Source organism: Xiphophorus maculatus, chromosome 20 (assembly GCF_002775205.1).
Source record: "Xiphophorus maculatus strain JP 163 A chromosome 20, X_maculatus-5.0-male, whole genome shotgun sequence".
Lineage (NCBI taxonomy): Eukaryota > Metazoa > Chordata > Actinopteri > Cyprinodontiformes > Poeciliidae > Xiphophorus > Xiphophorus maculatus.
Genome location: NC_036462.1, coordinates 10,147,311 through 10,170,672, shown reverse-complemented (window position 1 = coordinate 10,170,672; position 23,362 = coordinate 10,147,311). Strand labels below are relative to the sequence as shown.

At 37.3% G+C, this 23,362-nt stretch overlaps 2 protein-coding genes across 4 annotated transcripts; one reads left to right on the top strand and one right to left on the bottom strand.

The window, feature by feature from the left end:
- Positions 1-5,587: 5,587 nt before the first annotated feature.
- Positions 5,588-22,871, bottom strand: rnf207 (ring finger protein 207). Of its 3 annotated transcripts, none has more exons than XM_023325277.1 (19): positions 22,771-22,871; positions 22,216-22,406; positions 17,629-17,761; positions 17,247-17,391; positions 16,863-16,944; positions 16,689-16,764; positions 16,334-16,459; positions 14,836-14,882; positions 13,669-13,741; positions 13,294-13,362; positions 12,820-12,888; positions 11,578-11,684; positions 10,659-10,703; positions 9,020-9,197; positions 8,108-8,293; positions 7,534-7,585; positions 7,316-7,433; positions 6,909-7,001; positions 5,588-6,610 (listed from the first exon to the last, which is right to left on the bottom strand). In XM_023325277.1, the coding sequence occupies exons 2-19, from the start codon at positions 22,404-22,406 to the stop codon at positions 6,460-6,462; spliced, it is 1,941 nt and encodes a 646-aa protein (XP_023181045.1). In that variant the 5' UTR covers positions 22,771-22,871; the 3' UTR covers positions 5,588-6,459. The 3 variants fall into 3 exon arrangements, with proteins under 3 accessions (XP_023181045.1, XP_023181044.1, XP_005814099.2); XM_023325276.1 differs by lacking the exon at positions 22,771-22,871 and adding an exon at positions 22,720-22,762; XM_005814042.2 differs by lacking the exons at positions 10,659-10,703; positions 22,771-22,871 and adding an exon at positions 22,720-22,762.
- On the top strand, positions 18,286-20,034 carry zpr1 (ZPR1 zinc finger). Its single transcript, XM_005814040.3, has one exon. It carries the CDS (start codon positions 18,450-18,452, stop codon positions 19,779-19,781), a length of 1,332 nt encoding a protein of 443 aa, XP_005814097.2. The 5' UTR covers positions 18,286-18,449; the 3' UTR covers positions 19,782-20,034.
- Positions 22,872-23,362: the final 491 nt, after the last annotated feature.

Sequence of the window (23,362 nt, the reverse complement as noted above, 5' to 3'; positions counted from 1 at the left end):
GTGAGTAACTGATGAACCCTTGGAGTAACTTTAGTAGAGCAGTCATGAGGGAAAAGCTCAACACTGTTCCTGTTTTCTCAATTTGTAGATCATTGCTTTTGATGTGGTTTGCTTCGTGAAACCTTAAAAGTGGTTTTATTACCAGACAGATGGATGTCAGCAATATTGTTTGAAATCTTTAGGCCTACTTCAGGTTTTTATACAATTTGAACCACGTTTATTTGGATACTATTTTCTTAAATGGAATTATATAATATTCAAGTGATGCTATGAGAGAAAAACAGAAGAAATCTTTAAGGCACTAGTGCATTTTACAACACGGCAATGTTTAGTCTGCAATTTACAGAGCAATCTGAACAAAATGTACCTGCTGGATTCTTTAACATTTTGTTTTGTAACACAATGTTAATTTATTGCACCATGATTGTTTTTTATCTGTATCTGTGCTCTGACAGAATATTTTGCTTAATATTGATCATATTGTTTTTGTTAGTTTATTTTGATTTCTCAAAATAAAACAATTTAGCCGTTTTCATTTAAAAGATAAATAACAAAGTATGATATGTATTGTTTCAAATGAATTTTCAGCTGCTGTGATTTAGATCTCGGTTTGGAGTTTAGTCACAGTTGGCATTTTCTGACTGAAGCGAGTTACGTCTTGGCAAATGCTTGACTCATTTTTTTTTTCCTTTGTCGCATTTCTGTTTCCTCTCACCCTACTGCTCTCAGAAACCTTTTTGTTGTTTGCCTTTTTATTTATACTGCCAGACAGCACATTTATCGGTGTGTTTTTGTTGTGGTAAATGCTTTTCACACTCTTTTGTGTCTCCTACGAGAACTAGAACACCTTCACTCTGAAGTCATTTTCTTTTCAAAGCTATTCTGAAGCTCACACAGCTGGCATAGAAATAATTGTGATACTGAAGGGAATTATAAGAAGCATGAATTTATTGTTCACAGAATTTGAATGTGAAAATTTGACCAATGATGTAACTTCACATTCATCACACCTCTAAAAAAAAAAAGTAAGAATTCCTCAATGGATTACAAGATTCAGTGTCCGTCGACTGTAACGCTACCCTAAAGATTTTTCTTCTTGATTTTCTGCATTAGGTTTAGAAACTCTCTGGGTTTATAGGTAAGAATATTGTCACCTGTTTGTAAATTGCTCTGCATTGTAGGCCTCTTGGGAAAGCTTGAATGGAGGACAAGGTATTGAGTGCCAGTCCTCAAAAGCTCAATAAGTAACAAATGTGCGCTTTGCTCTCCTTGTGTTTTACACTTTCTAACTCACCTGCATAAGAGTAAAGCTACAAAATGTCCTCAAATGTCAAAAATGTGGTAAAGGAAAAAAGGAGTTTAGTCTCGTTTAGCTTAGCTGCTTTAATAACAGCCTTCAGTCTTCATCTAAAATTGACTCTGGTATCCATTATGTACCTCTTCACTGTAGTTCATATGTTTTATGGTTTGAATCAGGTGAGGTGAAACTGGCTTATTGGAAAACATACATTTTTCATTATTTATTTTATGGAGATGTAACTAATATTCCCATCATAGTCAGAATATTCTACAAGCATCAATAAATATAACAGTAGATGGAACAGCTTTTACTGGATGTTTAATCTGATGCTATCAGAAGCTGAGTTCCACGATTACAATTACCTGTAAAGCAATTATTACTATCTTTCTTTTGAAACAACTACAATGCAGGAGGCCATTTGAGTTCCTCTCTTCTCTATTGTGTAATTAATAGGCAGCCAATGTTAATGACTCGTTTGTGCAACGATCGATGCCGTGGCTCTGAAGCAGCGCTGAAGAGAGAAGGCGGGGGTTGAAGGTGGACAGGAGCAGTGAGGGAACGTGGGGGAAGTGAAGGTACAAGCAGCAGCTCAACAAGCTGTTGATTAATAAGGAGCTGCTGGGCTGCCTCTCCTGAGCATGCATGCATATGTGCACAGCTCTGACACCTCCTCAGGCTCACACCTGTGATTCCTCTGAGTCAAGGACACTTTCACTCAGTGCAGCAATAGGAACTCAATTTGTCAGCTTTGTTATTGCATTAGTGATGATGATCTCTGGAGAGGGTTGAGAGAATGATGGAATTGGCTTCAGGTGTGCCAACTTTCTACACACAACTAGGACACACATATTCATAAGTGTGTCTCTTAATGTCATTTTTATTTATGCCTAAATTTCATTATATTTTTGGTGTTGGCAAAGAAAATCCACCATATATGAACCAAGTGGCTTGACTGTGACACTTTAAAATAATAGTAAATAATTGTTCACCTTATAGACAGTTTTTCCCAAGTTGCTTGTCATATTCTTCTGCTCTATTATTTTCAAACTGATCAGAACAACAATCAGGATCTCAGTCTAATTCACAATTTATGGCCCCCATTGTCCCGTCAGCAGTCTTATCTGCTGCTGTTTTTGGTTCTAAAAAAACAAAAGCTTGGTAAAAAAAAAAAAAGAAAAAGTAAAGCATGAAGCTCCCAAGATACTGCTGCATATTTAAATATTATAAATAAATTAATGCGCCTCATGAATCCAAATATGACAAAAGATTTTTGGAAATATTTGAAAGTGTAGCCAGAAATGATTATTGTGAAAATGCGACACTAAGAGCAGCTCCAGGATTTATACAACATGGCTGTCATTTTTCTTTTTAAATGTTTGTAAATTGTTTTAAGGTCAAAGAAAGCAGAATATTTTGGGCAGATTATAAGATTTTGATCTAGAGAGTGGCAAAGTCGCACCTTCTTCGGTTGCATGGTTTATCACAAGAAGCAGTTATGCTTAGAACTCACAAAGATGGGGGAAAAATGTTCACATGTGAAATTGATTTGATGATTACATTTTTATGCCTCAAACATCTTGATTTCCCAAAGAGGACACATCCAACCCTTGACCTTTTTCACACCAAACCCTTGGTCATCTGCCATCAGCAACAATGGCATCAAAAGTGATTCAAACTAACTCTTTAGTCTTCAATTTCCAGGAAAGAGGGAGGTCAATAGCTCTCCCTCTATTTGGAAGGAACAGATAGGTTTTATTTGTTAGCAAACAAGAAGAAATAAAGTAAACAAAAAGAAACAGACATCTAGTCTATCAAAGCTTTTCTTTTTTAGTTGAGGCAGAGAGAAGACAGCTTTAAAATATAAAATAGTGGGGTATTAGTTATTCTGAATAGTTACATGTTCTCAACACAAAACATGCATTTGTATAACTTGAATATGAAGACCCTGGTGTCATCCCATGACGAATTTAACTGTTTAAAACCTGTAACATTTAACATTTAGATGTGTATCGGTAAATTCAACCAGCTGCTTCATAACATCCTATTTATTTTACTTCTGACAAAAGTTAGCTTTTAATTCTTGTAAAAAAAATGCACAAACTTGAATAAGATGAACCATTGGAGCATCTCAAACTAGTTTCTTGAACACAACAGTGAGTTTATTGTGCTGCATTGGTTTCCACACTCATTTCAGAGTCCCCGTTGGATGTGATGGACATGTAGCAAAAACAGCAGCTTCAATTGTGACACTATCATGGACAAAAATCTCTGAGAAATGTTTCCAACAGCTTGTTGAATTTAAATCGCAAAGATTTTAGGCAGTTGGGAAAAGAGGATCCAACCAGATGCTAGTAAGGTGTGCTTAATGAATTGGCCAGTGATTGTATTTTAACACACAAAAAAGAAATTGCTCTTTGAAAATGTAGCAACAACTCATTAATGTATTGGCCTCGCTTTTTAATTTTGGGCTGAGAAAAAGAGCCAATAGGAAGTTACCTGGCCCCATGCAGGAAAACAAGCGTCTGCTGAGAAAACAGTTTTATTACACCAGTAGGGAACTGGATGTTTTCTCTTAATTTAACAATTTTGCAAACTGATTTTTAAAGACATCATACTATTTGTACTGTGAGCTGTTACCACTGAATTCACTGCCTTTTTTAAACAACCCACAAATCACTAAACACAGGTTTAATAAATGTGATTCAGAACCCAGAACAATCCTTTCTGGAATGGATCTTATTATTTTATAGTACATAAAAGATTCATTTAACTGATGAAATATAAAAAGATCTAAAAAATACATCTATCACCAGCCAAAAAAACGTAAGAGTAATTAGAGTTCTGTATTCACCATATTTATATTGCCATTATAATTATATAACAGTTGCAGTTTTTTCTTCATTTGCTTTATTTATTTTAATTGTATTCATTTCAGAGCTTTACTTTTATGCTTTCAGTGACCCATTTTTTGCATGCAGCTCATTAAACTTTTATTTCCCCCTCATATTCTTATTATTCTCCACTACGTTTGCTTTTTTTTTTCTTTCTCATCATAATAGCTGGGCAGTGTCTCTTCCACAACCTGTTTTTCAAAGAGAATTCTGTTACAGAACTGAGAGCCATGCACTGCGAATGCTTTTCAAAATAAATCTTTCTGAGGAGTGAAACAGCTTTCATGGTTTTTGTTTCCACCCCTGCACACAGTGGGTGAGGAAGGAGAGACTTGGAGAAGGGGAGAATAATGAACCGCCAACATGAGGCTGGTAGTTCGATGAGTGCACATGATGAATGACCGTGGGGAGGGAGTAAAGGACCAGAGCACAAGCACAGCCATTTGTTACTCCGCTGTCACAAATGTATTTTTAATGAATCTGCACCTCTGACTCCTCTGCAGAGCACTGCTGTTCCTTAAGGCCAGTGTGACCCCAATATTTCCAGGGAAGTGAACAAACCCACTTTTACGCTGGCTGTGCAATGTAAATAGCCTTCTCCTTCTGTTTGCTGAGGCCATCAGTCTACTTCCTCATTATTATCCATACGTACCTGCACTGAGAATAGGGGCCACCCTAGCTTTCTGTGCCCCTGGCAGCTGTGGAGAAATTTCACCTTGAATTACTGTTTTATGCTAAGTTGCAGATCTATTAGCAGTGCAAATGCTGCTATATATATATATATGGAACAACGTGGGAAAATACTGTTTCCGGAAATTAGAATGGAGATAAGAAATTTGGTCAATTTATTATTTATCTCCTTAATTTACAAAAACGTTTAAATGATTTTAGCATGTTTGTTTGTTTATGGGTATGTTTGTTTATGACTATATGGCAATATACAGGGCTGAAATCAGGATCAAATTGGCAAAGATGTCATTTGACAAGGAACCAAATTAGAACTGGCAATCTGGAGGGTCTATAGTTTAGGAACGCCCTGGGATCACCCCGAACGGGCTGGGTGATGATGTCATTGGGGAGATAGATGTCTGGGGTTCCCTCCTAGATTTGTTGCGATTATCTGTGGAAAACAATTGATTAATGGATCAAAAGTTACTGTACAAAACAATTGCTGAACTATATAGCAATTTTCTGGCACACTATAAAGTTGGTAAGATATCAAAGTTGAGATTTTAGACACTGGAACAAAAAGAGAGCTCACTATATAGTATACTGCAAAATATAGTGTTTGACGTGTGAGTTTGAAAACAGTGCTAGTTCTGCAGTAGCTTTTTAAAGATGCATCATTTGAATCCATTTGTGTTGAGCAGGCAGAAATCTAAAACATGCACAGTGAAATGGGGCTACATTTTATTTAAGACTGCTGATGAATCATCAAACACCGAGACGTGTGAAACACGTGAGAGGGAGATCAAATAGATTTCACACAGAATATTGTGATAACTTGATCAGCAGGATGATAGAAGGTAAAAATGATGTGGGGAAAAAAAATAAAACTTGTTCTATCTATGTGTAACGTTTCCAGTCGCACTATTAAACTTTTCCATATAGCAACTGCATGCCAAAAAGTGTCAACACGTTGCTTTATTTTAAAGGACGCAGAGCATGATTCAAATGACGTCTCTAATATGCCCTCAAATATGCCACAATCAACATACATTTTCATTTGCAATAATGTGCAGTCACAGGTTTTCCAACAGTCTTTTGAGGAAACTAAACTTGCCTGTCATACGTGATTTATCACAACAACCCATCATAAAAGTGACTTATGCAATGAATACATTGTGCAAAAAGCAAACCCATACAACTGTACTTTTCACATTGTTAACATTTTAGAAATACAACATGAAAACATAATCCTGAGAGGTCAGAATTTAGTCTATCTCTCTCTCCTTTAATAAGGTGGTTCATTACACTATATAAAGTAATTTTCTGCAGTGCTGTTATCTTTGCTCTCGATGAACAAAGAAGATTGTCAACATTGGATTCAAACAACTGAGTTTCCGGCCTTCACGTATATCCAGTTAGCGTCAATCCAAGAGCTCACCTTGGAGCTGTTGACAGCTTGCTGCAGAGAAAATGTCATGTACTGCTCTATATGTCAGCAGGCGAGGACATCATATACCATCCTGGGCTTGTTATGGCTGAATTAAGGCATGCTGTTCCACTGGAGAAGGGACCCGGGTCAGAAAAGAAATGACATGGTGTTTACGAAGGAATGTCATTTTTACTGGACGTCTCCACAGGACCCCGCTGCCTGCCGGCTCGACTGCTCTTCACAGAAATCTCTGCTGGCTCCAGCATCAGGTTGCGGCTGTTCTTGTTTCTGTCTTGATCTGTGACATAACTCTGCTTGTCGCTGACAAAAAAAAAACCATATTATAAATAATTACTTAAAATCCCAACATGTACAATATTCTCAATAATCCATACTTTAAACAATCATTTAAAAGCTAAATACCAAATATAAAATTAAAACAAGCCCAGTCCAAATAACTGGTTCAAAGAACCCCAAAAAATGGCTAACTTTTCTTTCAATATATCTACTTTATCTTTTAATTTGAAAGAAATCACTTTACAAAGTAGAACAATTTTTGTCTCTACAAATTTTATCTGCAAATTGAAAAACTACATCTCCAACAAGTTTAGGTCAGAACCTGTCTTGACTGTCCTTTGGGACTGTGCTGTCCTCATAGATTTTCAGCATCGTTTCGGTGCGATCATCAAGATGCTCCTTAGGCTCCTGAAACCTAAAAATAAATCAATACATTTATACATAGCCATTAGAACAACAGATCATTTATTCTACACCTCACTGTAAAATAGACTAAGACTGTTAAAACCTTAAATCAATGCAACATGCAGAAATAAACATAATTTGTTGGATTTACTATAAACCAGAAGCAGACACTTGCATGTGCAATGCAAAAATTAGAGAACAAATAAATATATAAAGTAGCTAACTTACATTATTTATCTACTTTTTTTTCTAACAAAATAAATGTTGGTAAAAAAACATCCAGTCATTGTGACATAATGAGCATAGTAACAACCTTTACTGCACCTGGGCTCGAGCCTCTCTTTGACTTTAGCGATGGACAAGATGTAAGGGCTGATCTGTCTGGCGATAGTGGTTAAGTAAGAGTTCTCCTGTTTCAGCTGCATCAGGTCATATAGCTGAGCTACAGTTCAGAGAAGAATTAAGGCAGGTTTTACACAACAAAAGAAAGAGAAGTAATTAGGGACAAATGTGAATTTGTGTTGTCACTGCTGGACAAAAACCTTCATAGATCTCCTGCTCGTTATTCACCATCTGCAAAGTTTCATCCCAGATCTGTGAAGAAAAGAACAAATTTACGTTAATGGATTCATTGTGTAATGGAAACAACTGGCATGGTTGGCAAATTTAATGTGAAGGACAGAAACACATTAAAGTCAAACAAACGTTCTACTGTTTATATTATAAATAGAAATAATTTACACAACTTTGTAGTAATAATCTAGAACTTTCTGCCTTGACCATGCCTGGAATCTGGTACTTTAAAAGATTTTATTACCAATTTAAACAATTTATTTAACAAAACTTTTTTTATAGAAACATGAGTTCTGACAATATAAGTTTTTTCAGTTTCATTATTCTGTGTATAGAGCCCGTGCAAATGGGGATCTTTATCATGTTTCTGTTGCGTGGGTTCCCTTACAATTTAATTTAATATTAAAATAAAAAATCATTACATATTATTTCAGGGATAATAACAGGAATTCAGCAAAGTGTGTGCATTTAACATTTTTGAAATGTCAATGCCATAAGCACAAAGTTCAAACTCCATTAAAGCGCCGGTCTTTCCGCACTCACCTCTTCAAACATAACTCTCATGGTTTCCACAGTGGAATACTCAGCAGCAATCTGATTGTCAATATTCAGGGATCTGTCCAAGATCTCTCCCATTTTATCTGTGTTGATGATGGAATGGTGCTTGGTCAAGTCTCTGTGCATCTCCTGAACCTGGTCCTTCAGATTCTGAATCTCTGTCTGCAGAGTCTAGAAACACAGACACACACAGACACAGGTACAAAACATTCCCTTAACATGATGAATGTAAAGCTTTCTGCTTTGGTGCATCTGAATATGAAAACTTTGTTACTGTTTCAAAAGTTTAAGGTAAATCTTAAAGAATTAAAGTTGCTGACTCTCATTTGATCCCAGATTTTTTTAAAAGTCAGCATTTTTGATTATTGTGTAAATTTAGCTTCCTTTTAAGATAACTAAAGTATTTTTGAAATGAAATGCAGTGTTGAATTTTCCAAAAAACATTTATTATACAAGAGTTCTCAGACCACAATAACAGCTGTCACAATCAAAACATTTTTCTCTCTGCTTGTGACACAAGTCTTTGACAACACGGCTGACAACATTGTCTCGATAGTGAACATTATGCTTAAATTTCTTGTTTCAAATACAGAATTAGCTTCTGGAAAACAAACTGAGAATGAATCTTCTAAAGGTTACTTTTATCTAAGAATAAGAAATCAGAAACACACAATTGGCTGGTGTGCTTCCGATCACTGTTCTGCTGCACAAGCCAAACTTACTACAGCTTAGAGCTGTAAACTGATAGATGGATATTCTCTTGCAAGATTTTGGGGATTAGAGCAGAATTCATGGTTGAATCTTGGTGTAAATTGACCAGGTCCTGAAGCAGGACATTTTATTAAGCCAGCTTTAGTAAATTTTCTTTTGAGATTTTAGTTCACCCTCTTCACTCACCCGGTAGGAGTTCTCGTAGTTGCGGCAGTGCTCAGTGAAGGGGGTTTCCCTGCCCTCAGCCAGGAGAACCTTAGTGCAAATATTCCTGTGAGATGTCGGCTTTCGCCCAAACCCCGAGCCCACCGGCATCTCACTGAGAGAAGGAGAGTGGCAGGGTAACGAGAGAGGGGACTGGAGCCTGCAGAGAGCACATAACACCCAGTACAGGCCCTCGCTTCTCATTTAAACATTTACTTTGGTCCTGTAATGTGCATCCGAGCGCCTCTTATTTAAATACAAGTGCAATTTGATCTATGATATCAAGCCTCTCTCATTCTGTCGACATCAGTGAAGCAACATCACATCATCTTGTTCAGTCAATAAGTCACAAAGCTTTGTTACATTTTTACATTTTCAGTCTTGTCTCGATAGGGAGCTTATACGTTAGGTTGAAAGGTAACAGTGGGATGTCTCAGGAATTGCGATGAATACTAGTTATACTAATATTTGTAAGATTGTGATGTTAGGCCACTGATATAATATAAGATTTTGAGAATCCAAGTACACTCTTCAAAAAAACAATGAATCTACAATTCTAAAAAAAAAAAAATCATACAGTCAAAATGGAGGGTAAAAATGTATATTAAAGTACAACAAAACTAAAACAAACTTAACAGCTACCTGGTGCTAACTATGCAGTATCACTACTGATTTCACTAGAAACACAGAGACCAGAGTACACAGGCGGCTATACAGATTGTAAGATCTGACGTGAAAACTTTGTAGTTTTCTTGGGCTCCATGTCAGCTGACTTGCTGGCCATTTCCTCACAATCTTCTAAACATTTATGTGTAGCAGACAATCAAAATGCAAGCAAAATTGACTTCTCATTTTCATAAACAAGTTTGCAATATTTCAATTTGGTAATAAAAAGTCAATATCACCCAGATTCCAAACAACTTACAGCTATAAGAATGACAAATTCAGGTCTGGCTTCAACACTTTCACAGTGACTATTAACGTTGAAAGAAGCGTGAATCTGCAGTAGCTGGACGTAAGTGCTTCTGTTTTATATTTAATATCCACAGAGGATCCGGGTTTTATTACAGATGAAAATTATAACAGCAGTAAAGCAGCATCAGTTACAAAAATGTACCAGCTTGCAGCACTTCCCTGATCTTTAGAGGGAAGTTATGACAAAAATACAGTCAGCAAGCAGGCTTTCCATCATCAACCCCTGCCTGGTTTGCATCAAGCATTGCTGTCTGTGGGGAAGATGCTTTAAGATATGAATTTTAAATGCATAAAGGACAGAGGCAAAACCCTTCAAAAAAGTATTTATGAGAAGGAAGAAGGCTGTGGTGTAGTAGTTAAACTGCCACATACTAAGGAAAATCCATTCCCCCTTTCATCTGTCAATTCTATCATCTATTCATTGCATTTGCAAATTAATCAAAAAAGTGGTGAGTGGAAATGAAAGATTTGATCTATGATGAGATTATGCCCTCAAAACAAACTCAAACAAATCTCTACTTCATTCTTTAACTATTATCTTGCCAAATGTGTATTGAGGAGATGTTTAAAGCTTGTGTATGTGTCGCTTGTCATGCACATCATTAGTTCAAATAATCAAAAAGTGATAAAATAAACAAGTACTTACCTCCAATCCATTAGGCTCCTGTGCCTCCAGTTTCCCTGTCCGGAACTAATGCAGTGACAGACCTGTTTAAAACATATCCTCCTCTCACTGTCACACAAGTCATCCCCCACACACCCAGACTATGTCCTCACAGCAGTGACGCCAATTTAAAACCTTTCCTGTGCTAAAGCTGTGACATCAACAGTGCAACCGCTCCTGAGTGCCAACCTGCAGCTGAATCCTAGACAGTTCTGTGAAATTATGATAAAAATAGTCTCAGGCGGCCGGACACCAATCCCTGTCAAGTTTGGGTCTTGCACTTGCGGGGCGTTAAACATGTTGGAAAGAAACGTTGTCAGTATGCTGGCATTAGAGGATAGGCTTAAGGACCTGTGAATAGTTAAGAGACACTGATGTGGAAAAAGCATTTGTGTTTGTCTGTGATGGGCACAAAAACAAGGAACGAGTTATACCTACTTTTGATTTCAAGAATTTTTTTAATGAACATCTGAACCGGAAAGTATCAGTATGTTTTAAATAATCTCTGTCCATGATCTATACATGCAACCATACATCCATTCACCACCTGAACGTTGTCTGGTCACAACAAGTCCACAGCTTTCTAATTTGGGAATGTTCTCCAAATCAATGCCCCCCATTTAACAAGGTGAATTACGCAAACATATCAGAGTACAAAGCTTACAGAGAGGCAGACAAAATAACTGGCATAGCGGGATTCAGCATGGCGCCTCCTTTCCGCTGCATCTGCACTTGCAAACCATTTGGGGATTGTAAAACTTGGAAGCTTTACATGTGTGAATTTTCTGCCCAGATTATTGTCTTTCTCAAAAGAAACTAAAGGATGCCAATGACACAAACTGCTATGCAGACAATTGGCAGAAGAAAACACTGCGAAAGGATTTAATGGAGAAGATATTACCTTGTTACGACACTTGTGGAACCAGCAACAGAAGGAGGACGGCGGGATATTATCTGGAGCAGAGGCTCCAGACAACGAGCAAACTCACTCCTATACTCAGTATTGATCTAAACAAGCACAAAGTCAAAATAAGTTAGTCAGTCACAACAAATACTTCCAAAAGAACAGGGAAATGCCAAAAATTAACACATAACAGAAAATCGCAGTATTTCGATTGTAGGGCAATGTGTGAAGCATGAAAGGTTTTATAAAATTCTATAGTTTAGAGACAATGTCTATTATTCACAGAAAACAATACCTCACAGCTCAGGGCACATATTTTTTGCGTAATGTAATAGGAAACATTGTTTTTCACAGTTTGAAATTCAGTTTGGCAGAACAAAATGACTATATTTTGTTCATGGAAATGTTCAATGTCCTTAATTTTTTTTCTTTCAATTTGCTTGCACCATTTGCTTTATTTTTGCACTGGATTCACAACTCAGATTGCACTAATTACAAGCAGATGCAAGCTTTATTTTTGCACAAAGTCACAGTTGACTTTGTTTCATAGTCAAACACAGATAAAAGTTGAATGAGAAAATGGCTGAACATTTTCATTTTCATAACTCCAGGTTCAGACCTGATGAACCTGATCTTTGTTCTGAAAGCTTTATAACTTTCAGAACATCTGAAAGGTGGAATTCCACCAGCAAAGTGATTTTCAATCAATAAGCAATGCCTTAGATTTTAAGAATGTGTGGAATAATGCAACCCTTTGACAGATTAAAAAAAACATAGGTTACATTTAAAATGTATGAAACTAAAAAAAGAAACACTTCTGGACCATCACACTGTTTTAATTTTGCTCAGTTTATTAAAAAAATGTCTTTGGTTTCTTTTTAGCACTGTGGCTGTGCGCACACATGACACGTGACAGAGAATTTCAGCAGTCAGTATTTTCCTGCACAATCTACATTTTGCAAAATGCTTTCATCTTTGAAAATTATCTTTGAGGATGTGCAACTATCCCTTCTGGCTGTAATTTATTATCTATACTGAATTTGCACACACATTTAGCACACACAAATTTCTAATTGAATCTACACCTTATATTAGTTGGTTGGCATTTCAGTGGTGCTGAGCTAAAAAGAAAAAAAAGGTCAAACTGCATTGTTAAGGAGACAAATATCAAATTGTTTAAAAGTCAGTGTGCCAGCATTTTCAATGCATTTTAGCTCTAGATGAATGCCTTGTACTCACTTTGCTGCTTTGCACTGGCCGCAGTCGATGAGGGAGTTTCACAATCCTCTTCAGCCTCTCCATGAGTTGCTGTGCAAGCAAGAACATCCTGGTTTGATTCAGTGACCTGCTTCACCTCAATGAGGAGTTATGGACAGCCTCCATTTAAAAGCCAATTCAATCCAACAAATACAGTAACCTTTCTCTTGCCAATTTTTGTTTTCAGAGTTGTTTGCTGAGAAAGCAAAGGTCATTTATTAAAACAAAGCACTATATCTATCTTTTCGTCTTTTCTCATTTTCTTATTAGTCTGTTCTCCATTTCTCCAAGTCACTGTTGTTTTGAACTTCTCTGTTTTCTGTATAATTTTAAAATTTTACACAATTATACATAGCTCATTATAACTTGTATTGGTGTGTTGCTACATTTTTACATTTTGCATCGTTCTGACGAAGTGCAATAATAACCACTTCAGTTGTTAATTACTATACTTACATATCCCATATCCAGAAACTCATATTTGTTGGCTGAGCTGAGAAAAGCTGAGCAGGTGACCAGATGGACCTAAAAACATCAAAAGAAGAAACAAAAAGTATTAAAGTCTACAGAAATAAAGAGCCATTGAAAAAGAAATAACATTTCCATAAATAATAACTCAAGGCCTTGGACATCTAGCTCTGGTTTCCAGAGTCATTAACTGTTTGAGTTATTAAAAGTCAGCCTAACAAAGGTTTGCTTACTTTCACTAAATTCTGATTTGTGTCATGTTTCTGTATTGATCCCCCATCCAAAGTAAATAATGAGTTGTCTTTCCAATAGTGGTAAAATTTTGACATCATCACTGGTATCAAGTTGTGATCTTGTCCTCACCTGAAGTGTTGGAAGTAGAGCAGTGAGGTGAGACAGTTGCTCCTTTAATGCTTTCTCCTTCTCCTCATGCTGACTGCAAACACACCACACACACACACACACGCCAGTATGTAAGACAACACCTTTAAACTTGTGCATGCCACAGTACCCAGAGGACTCAGCTCAGGAGGTGCAACCACAAACAACACACTCAGTATTTCCAGGAGTTAATCTATCTGTCTTCTCCTGTAACAAACACACTTATGCAGACACACAAAGCATGACATAAATAGCCTTTAACATCCTTCTGGGAACACAAACCACTGGATGGTTTCCAGGCAATAGAGAGAGCACAAGATGGATTTAGACAGAGATGCACTTTGCCGGATCTCAAAACTGTTTTGATTCAGTCACAAACACGTACCCACAATAAACAGCAAATTCCATAAACAGCAAATTCCTGGTGGTGTTACTTTTAAGATTATGCTTTGGATTCACTCATTAGAGATGACAATTTGCAGGTTTTTTAAGAATGGCCAGGATACATAAAGCACCTGATATCAGTATGTGTGAGTAATAAATCCAATTATATCTTAAAAAGTAATCTAACCTACTGAATTAGTCAGATTTAAACTTTAAAGAACATTCATTCAAACTTTAAATGAGTCTCTATTGCAGTTTAGAAGGCAAGTTTTCATAATGTAATGCCTAACACTGTCTGGCATAATGTAAGTGATATTTTTGCCAAATTGTCTGAAATGAAGAAACACAAACAGACTATTATGCCTGCAGGCTGCCTCAGGTTTCCTGACATAGTTGGTTTATTAATCTTTTGCATTTTGTAAGTAAAAATGCTCTTCATGTAGCTTCACATTCAGTTATTATCTTCACACAAGTTCTAAATATCATTGTTAAAATTACAGCATATTTCTACAGAAGTGATTTTAACTCAGCATTCCACTTATTAAACATGGAAATTATCCAGAAAAATGTGTTTGATGCGGAGCAGATTATTCTGGGAAAAACAAGGTGCTATTCATCATCTTTGAAGTCATTACAACAAAGTGTAACAATAAAAAGCATAAACTCAACTCAACTCCTGAGAGTAATACAATAACTATGATACACAATTGTGGCAAAAAATAGACATATCTAGACAATGCTCATCTTTACAGATATTTATTTTACCTCTGAGCTGCTTTTAGCAGAGTCTTTTTCCTCTCTGCTAGCCTTTCCTGTCAAATGAGAAGAGAAAAAAATCCCCCATTATCCTCACAATGATGTGAAAATGGCCTTGAGCTCTGCAGTACCTAATAAATTCTCAAGATAGTGAAAGAAAATTGTTTAAATTGTACAGTGTAGTTCCCTGCTCTCTTGGATTGTTAAAAAAAAAGCTGTGTTTTCTAACATTTAGATTAATAGAGACATCCAGTGGCCAAGTAGCGCTAATGGAACCAGAGGGAGCCAGATGGAGGACATGGAAATTGTAAATGACTAAAATGATGGCATATTTGAATCTTGTGTTTTGAAGAAAGATGAGAAATCACTGTGCAGGTTATTATGCCCACAGAAAAAACTGGAATAGGATTTACATCTGAAAAGAGGGAGCAGTTTTACCTCTTATTACCTTTAGGCCATATGTAGTTATTATGTTAGGAAGGTTTAAGTAGGATGTGTATTTTAAGAGGATGTTCACTCAATTTCATAGCTTAAAAAAACAATGGTGAAAGAAACATTGTTTTTAAAAAGAGAGTAGTGTCGTGGCCATTTATGTAAAAGTTTTGTAGTTTATAATTTTTACCAGTTTTGTTTTGTTCTTTGTGTAGTGGAAATATATTTAAGTTAATTTAGATTCAAAATTTGTAATTCATTTTTATATTTGGAATTATTTAGATTACATTGTTAATTGTTAGACCCGCCCACCAATTTGAGCGATTAAGAACACACCGGGTGCTGGGCGCGGGGTGGATTGTTTGGTGGATTGTTTGGTGAATGTCTGGTGTGGACGGGAGGCTTTTGGAAAATGATTTTTTGACCACTTGAACATTTGAACACTTGAACACTGGAACAGTTGAACATTAAATCGAGACTATTTTTTTTTATTTCAACTAAGTTACAAGACTTTTGATTTCAACTTTAACAATAAATGAATCAGTACAAGTGCGTACAAATCCCAAACCACCCGTTACCACCCACAGCCTTTATTGGAGTTTATTTTTGTTTTTTGGAACCGAAGGCTGCGACAGAGTAGCATAGCTAGAAACTGTACTCAAGTCATGTTACTTTAAAATAAACCTTTAAAATACTTAAATAGAAGACAAAATGTACAGTAAAATTATTCAAGGTATTAATTTTCCCAAAGTTACTCAATAATTTCTATCAATGTATCATGTAATTTAATCTTTTGTGGTTTTATTTACAAAACCAAGTTCTTCAGCTGCTTCAAAACAGTTTTGTGTCATACGTTTTTATTTAGGTCTTTCTCTGAACTCAGCTGATTTCAGATTTCGCAATATTAAAACAAATATTTTGTGATTTCTATAAACACATAAATCCCCCCAAATATGTATGCCAGGATACCATTAATATAATTGACCAGGATATATACATAAATAGAGTTTATATTGATAGTTTCAGGAAACAAAGAGGAGAACAATAAAGGGAAGAACAATATAAAGAAATAGACCTGCAAACTGTTGAACAGACTACAAATTGCACTTTCTTCATCCTCCACATTCAGACGCACTTCCCCGATCATTGCCCTCAGCAGATGGATTGCTTCTCCGGTTGAGGTCTGCAGCTCCTTCACCACCTGCAGTTAAAAGACAAGGTCACTGTGAACTAATGAAATTAGTGAGTTAATGAAGGCAATCTAAGCTTCATAAAAATCACTTGTATTGAAGAACAAAATGAATGAAAATTAGAAAACACACCGGCTAGACATTATTTTATTACAACTGTTAAAAGTTAAAATATTTCACAACACAACATGTTGCTGTCTGCATCATAAATTTGTAAAAGAACAGACATGAGTTGCTCACCAGCACAGCTTGGTCCAACATCTCACAACCCTGAGCATAAGCTGTTTCAATGTCGATGCAGTGAGTTCGACTCTCCCTGCAAAAAGGTAGTCAATTCAAAACAAAGCAAAACTGTCTGCACCAATTCACAACAGAGGAACAAAAGGATAACAATCATAATATGAATTTACTCACACTTGCATGTCTCTGAAACATTTGATGCAAAGCATTGATTTATTCTCTGTTGAGAAAAGGATGTAGGGCTCCTCATGGAGAGCTGCAGAGAGAAATCTGTTTTAACTACTGCGTGGACAAAAGTCAAGATTTGTAAGAAACTGCAGGGCTCTGAATAAAAATGTTATTCGTGAATGAAACTCTTAATTTACTTTTACACTGACAGACATTTGTTGTAACACATTTAAACAACAAGTTTGGGACCACTTTAAAAAATAACCAACCATTTTGCCCGAGAATATGGTTAACATGAAGCAGAAAATCTATCCAGAGCCCAGGAGGGTGCACAGCTCTCTGGCTTGTTAGTCTATAATTATTGTGGAGTAAATTACAGGTGGCACTCACAGCATTTTCTGTGTTTGGCTTTGGTGCGTTTGGCCAATGACACAATCTCGTGGTGGGAAAACATTCTGGCCTTGTGTGTCAGCTCTCGGCAGGTGGTACAAAGTGGCTGGCTGCAAGTGTTACAGTAGTACATCAGACCTGTGTCCTGTGTACACATGAGAAGGCAAAAAATGCAGACAAATAATTATTCATATTAAGAGATCAAAGTTCAAATTTGATTAGGAGAACATGACTAAATGTTACAAATAAAATATCTAAGAACTAGGTGATTTTCTGTAATAATTTAGAATGTGATACTTTTTGAATTACAACAAAACTACAAATTAATTGTTCGTGGCTTTTGTCTTAATGTTCATGAACTGATGCAAATGAAATGCTGCACCTTTTTGTTACTTTCTTGGTCACAGTTGGCACAAAGCACCGTCTCCTCAACATCTGCATTGTTGTCCACGAGGAACTTCAGCAGACGATCCTCTGGTGGGAGGGCATTATTTCCTTTAATCATTGAGTGGTATCTAGAGAAAGTAAATAGTCATACATCTTATAACTCTTAAGAGAAAAAATGTCATTCATTGGAAAGTTGTTGTTATTTGTTTACATTATTCATTTTCAGTGTATAAGAATTTATTTTTGATGTTTTTCTCTGACAGCACAGTTAATTTGAATGCAAAACCATTGGAGTAAGAATTTCTAATAATTCTCATTGGATGAATGTTCATCAAGACAAGTAAGACATTATATTCATCTTTTGCTATTTATTTTGGGAGGTTTTTATATATTTGGAAATTGAAAAGTCATATTAAAAACAATAATTTAGGGAGTGCATTTTGTATGACGAAAGCAAGAAAATTCTCCTTGATATGAAGAAACCACTTGAAAAATAAATAAATGAAAAGAAAATGGATACTCTATAAAAAAATCATATAAAGATGAAAATCTACAAAGCTGTGTCAGTTTTACAAAATATTAAAAAAGGAAGTTGTTCATTGTGGAGCAGTTTCAAAACAATACTAGAGGGGGCAGCAGAGACTTCCGAAATTAGATGTTCACCGAATAAGACAATCCGGAAGTCGGTTTGTGTCAAACCAATCAAGCGTGTTCTCAACGGTGTGTCATCTAGAAAGTTCTGGCAAGTGAAATCTTCTACCAGTAAATGACAGCGTGTAAGTTTTCACTGTGATAGGATTATATCCGGCGTTTAAGATGTCTCTTATTTCCGAGGAAAATGTTCGCGGTGGGAACATTTTTAGGGAGCTTAGTGCGGACGACGAGGAGTGGCAGCCCACCGAGATAGAGAGCTTGTGTATGAACTGCTACCAAAACGGCACGACCCGCATGCTCCTCACTAAAATCCCCTTCTTCAAAGAAATCATCGTCAGCTCCTTCAGCTGTGCTCACTGCGGCTGGTCCAACAAAGAGATCCAGTCTGCGGGCCGAATCCAGGACCAGGGGGTCTGTTACACGCTCGAAGTCAAAACGAAGCAGGACTTGAACCGGGAGGTTGTGAAGGAGGACTGTGCGGTCACCAAGATCCCTGAGCTGGATTTCGAAATACCTCCTTTTACCCAGAAAGGTTCGCTTTCTACTATCGAGGGGTTGTTGGACCGAGCAGTAGCCGGGCTGGAGCAGGACCAGCCTGCCAGACGGGCTGCTGAACCGCAGGTGGCGGAGAAAATAGACGAGTTCATCCAAAAGCTGAAGAAGCTCAAAGATGTTGAACACGAATTCACGCTGGTGATTGAGGATCCATCGGGGAACAGTTTTGTGGAAAATCCTCTGGCGCCTCAAAAGGACGAGGCTCTGACAGTGACCCGGTTCAAGAGGACCGCCCAGCAGGACCAGCAGCTGGGAATACGGCCTGATGATGACCAGGTGGAGGAGCGTTCAGGGAACGACCTGGAAGCTATGAGAGGAGAGGTCCTGGTGTTCCCCACAAACTGCCCGGAGTGCAACGCGCCTGCCTCCACCAATATGAAGCTGGTCCAGATCCCCCACTTCAAGGAGGTCATCATCATGGCCACCAACTGTGACAGCTGTGGCCACCGGACCAACGAGGTCAAATCCGGTGGAGCTACGGAGCCGCTTGGCACCAGGATCACACTGCACGTCACTGACGCTTCAGACATGACCAGAGACGTGCTCAAGTCAGAGACCTGCTCTGTCCTCATCCCGGAGCTGGAGTTTGAACTGGGAATGGCAGCTCTGGGTGGGAAGTTCACCACGCTGGAGGGGCTGCTGCAAGACATTAAGGACCTGACTGTCTCCAAAAACCCCTTCATCTGTGGTGACAGCAGCTCCACTGACCGGGTGGAGAAGCTAAAGGAGTTTGGGGAGAAGATAGAGAAGATCCTGGCAGGAGAAATGAAAGTACACATCGTCCTGGACGATGCAGCTGGGAACAGCTACATGCAGAATGTGTACGCTCCAGAGGCGGACCCTGAGATGACAGTAGAGAAGTACACTCGCACATTCGATCAGAATGAAGAGTTGGGCCTAAATGACATGAAGACTGAAAATTATCAAGAAGAAAACTGAACTGAACTCAAATACTGGAATAAACTGATAATTGGAAATGTCTGCACAGACCCAGTGTTACATTGCATCCATATTTTCTCTCATTTTCATGTTTTATTTTAAAAACTGGGTGAATTATTGCTTTCAAAAAGCCTTATCTTAAACTTAAACAATTCTAAGTTGTTGAAATGTGTAATAATTAAACAGTTCATATAAAGAAAATCTGATTTGTAAAAACACAAATGCTTGTGGTTAATAAAGATAAATGTCAACTCAAAGCTGTGCATTCCTGTGGCATTCCAGAAGATGGCGCTGTTTTACTGTGAATTCAAAGAAGATTTAGCTTTCAGAAGACCTCACACTGTGAGACAAATTAATCTTTTTATGCACCCCAGAGTGTGCCTTAATCTAAATAACATTACGTAAATTGATGTGATGCTGGCTCTGTTCATGTATGGCAGACAATTATGGTTAATATAAAGGTTTACATCTAGAATTAAATTTAAATGCTCATTTTCTTTACATATTTGCTTCTGATAGCCAGCATGTACAATGCACTGAATGGGCTTTTTATGTTTAAATACTTTAAGTGTGGGTTACTTGGGAAGGTTTATGGAATAGCTGGTAGTGTTTTCTTAACCTTATAATTTCTTGCTGCCATTAATAAATGTAAAATATAAAAATAATGGAAGTAAAAAAAAAAAAACTTTTGCTGCTAGAGAGCAAACTCTTTTTTCCAGAGCAAGAATTTGTGCATAAAAATAGTGCTGTACAAGATGTGTAGACTGCATCACAATAGAAATGTTTGCCATTACCAAAGCATGACTAGATGTAAAATTTGGTTGCCTCATTTTATTAAAACTGTGGTCGACTTCTAATGTCTTTGGCCAGGCAGAGGGACTTTAACTGTTCAATGTCCACCTGAGTGACTCAGGAAGGTGATAGAGGCAATAATGGAAAAGAATAGTTAAAAAAAATTAAGCATAATTGCAGTCAATATCACAATATTTGTCACGTTTTTCTAAGATAATGCAGCTCTAACTGAAAATGTAATTAAATACTTATATCTGAAAAACTGGTGAATCAAAAACCTTGTTTAAAGCAAGACCAGTAAGCACCAAAGGACCTAACATCATGTTAAAATTTGATTTACCAGCTAATGTATCTATTTTTCGCCACATTAACCACTCTTATTAAATTGAAATAGTCCAAAATCTGCTTCATTTTGATTCAGTTACACTGGTGCAATTGTTCCCAACACTGCTGAACATGTTTTATCTCGTTTTCATTACTGGGCTTCCACTAATAGAGAAGTGAATTGCTAGAATACATGGCTCTTGAGCGAGCAGCTGCTGTGGCAGGAAAAAGATGAAAATAGAAGCTGGCATTCAGTATTCTAAGAACAAAAAACAGCACACACTGATTTGATGCCTGTGGGGTTGTTGTTCCTGACATACTGATACTTCTATGTTCTGTGGATAACATATCTTCTATTGATATTACTTGGGCTTGTGCTGACTAATTCTACACAGGTGAAAATTCAACAATTAGCATCTCAAACAACAAAACCACCACAATGAAATGTGTTGTCCTGGAATATAACATCACATACGTGGGGAAAAAGGTGTAACTATCCATCTACAGTTTCCCCAGAAAGGCTATTGGAATAAGAGTTTGATGTGGTTGAACTTTCACAAGTAACATTTTTTTTAGACTAAAATTGTTTTTGTTCAGATCTATATCTGCTATTTTGAACTGTGATTCCAGTTTTTCAATATAAAACAATCTTGCCAGTCTGATCTAATATTGACAATCGCTTCTATCAGAGAAAACTGATATGACTGACCTGAAGGTGACTGTGTGCCACAATTTCTCCCTATACAAGGAATGAAACAGGTTGCTGTGGTATCATGTGACTGCTTTTGATTATCCCAAGCTGATGGCACTGCTCCCAAATACCAGTATGCTTTGTTAGCTATGTGACCAGGCTTAATGGAACTTTTAGCCCCTTTCAGTGTTGGAGCCAAAAGCTAAATAAGAGAGTGGGGTGACCCTGCAGCTGCTTCAGCCACTCTGACCTACCCAAACCTGGACATGATTTAGGTCACAATAGTCTCTAAATAATAACATAATTTGTTGGGAGGCTCTTTATGCCTGAAGGTAAAACTAGACAACTGTTCATACCTTAAATCAATAGGTATGAACTTATTGATTCAGGCATCAATAGGTACGAACCTATTGATTTAAGGTCTAATGCAACTTGTCAGAGGTTGTAATGCCAAATAAATGTGTCTATATACTACCAAAAACATCTCTTCTTGACCTTGGACTCAATGTTTTCACTTTATTTAAGGATTTGTGGTTTACCATCATATGTCACGTTGTGGATCCAGTATGCAGTGCAAGCCTCATAGTCTAAACAGAGCACGACCAACTGCAAAGTTTCATCTCTTACCCACAGAGGGGGCAGCTGAGGCGGCAGTCATTGGTCCGACCTCGTAGGCAGCGGGCGCAAAAGATATGGTAGCAGTCCAGTATACATGGGGACTTATACTGCTCATGGCACAAGTGACACACCAGGGGGTGGACGTTAGCACAGTCCACCTCAAACAGGTTGCCCACATTGGAGAAGATCCCTCCTGCCATCTGAAGACAGAACAGGTGAATAATGACAAACAAAGAGAGTAGGATGGCTTAAATCACTTCATCACTTGAAATAAAACATATGTGCTGTGGTGTTAAGTAACAGTCCAAATATTTCAGTCATTTTAAGAGAGGCTAAGCTGACCGACATAGCAAGCACATAGATACAACAAGCTGGAAATTAGTTGAAGTAAACATGCACAACTTTTTACTCTTACAGCTCAACCATGTGTTAAGTGAACAGAGATTTGGTAACTACATAAAATATACACAACAACACCAGAGTTATTGTCAACAACATCAAGACAAGACTTACTGTAAATGTAGCAGGCTTGTCTGCAGAAAGAACAGAGAGCCACTGTCTTACCTTTCAGTGGTGCTTGCTATCAGCTACCCCCAGCAGGAATGACAGCAATGCAGAAACTCTTCAATAGTCGGGTGATGGGGTCTGTCCACCAGGCAGCTGACAACTCTCACCTCCTGCCAGCCCCTCAATGTTGCCAAAGTTCAAAAGGGACATTTAATATTCTTGCTGCTGTCTGTGAGTGCAGTTGTCTAGATTACAAAGCTATTCTGACATTGCAACTCGTGCTGCAGTAGAGTGAAAAGAGACTAAACAAATATATTTTTTCACATTACCAGTAACTATAAATTATGTAATTTACTAATTGTATTTTTAGTTTTACTTTTCTCTTTTGTGTAAAATTCTTCTGAAACATATCTTAATGGTATCTTAATGGTTTCTGATTACATCAGCACAACCACAGTAATCTAATGCAGATTCCAAAATCAATAATGTTCGACAAAATATCAGAAAAAAACATGCTGTATTTCTTCTATTTCTCATATATTATCTTATATTCAAAAGAGTGCACTCAAATACAATAAACAGTTTTGTATCTTGCTGACAAATAAAAATGTGACCCAGCAGCAAATTGGAAACTTGCAATTTCATTTGA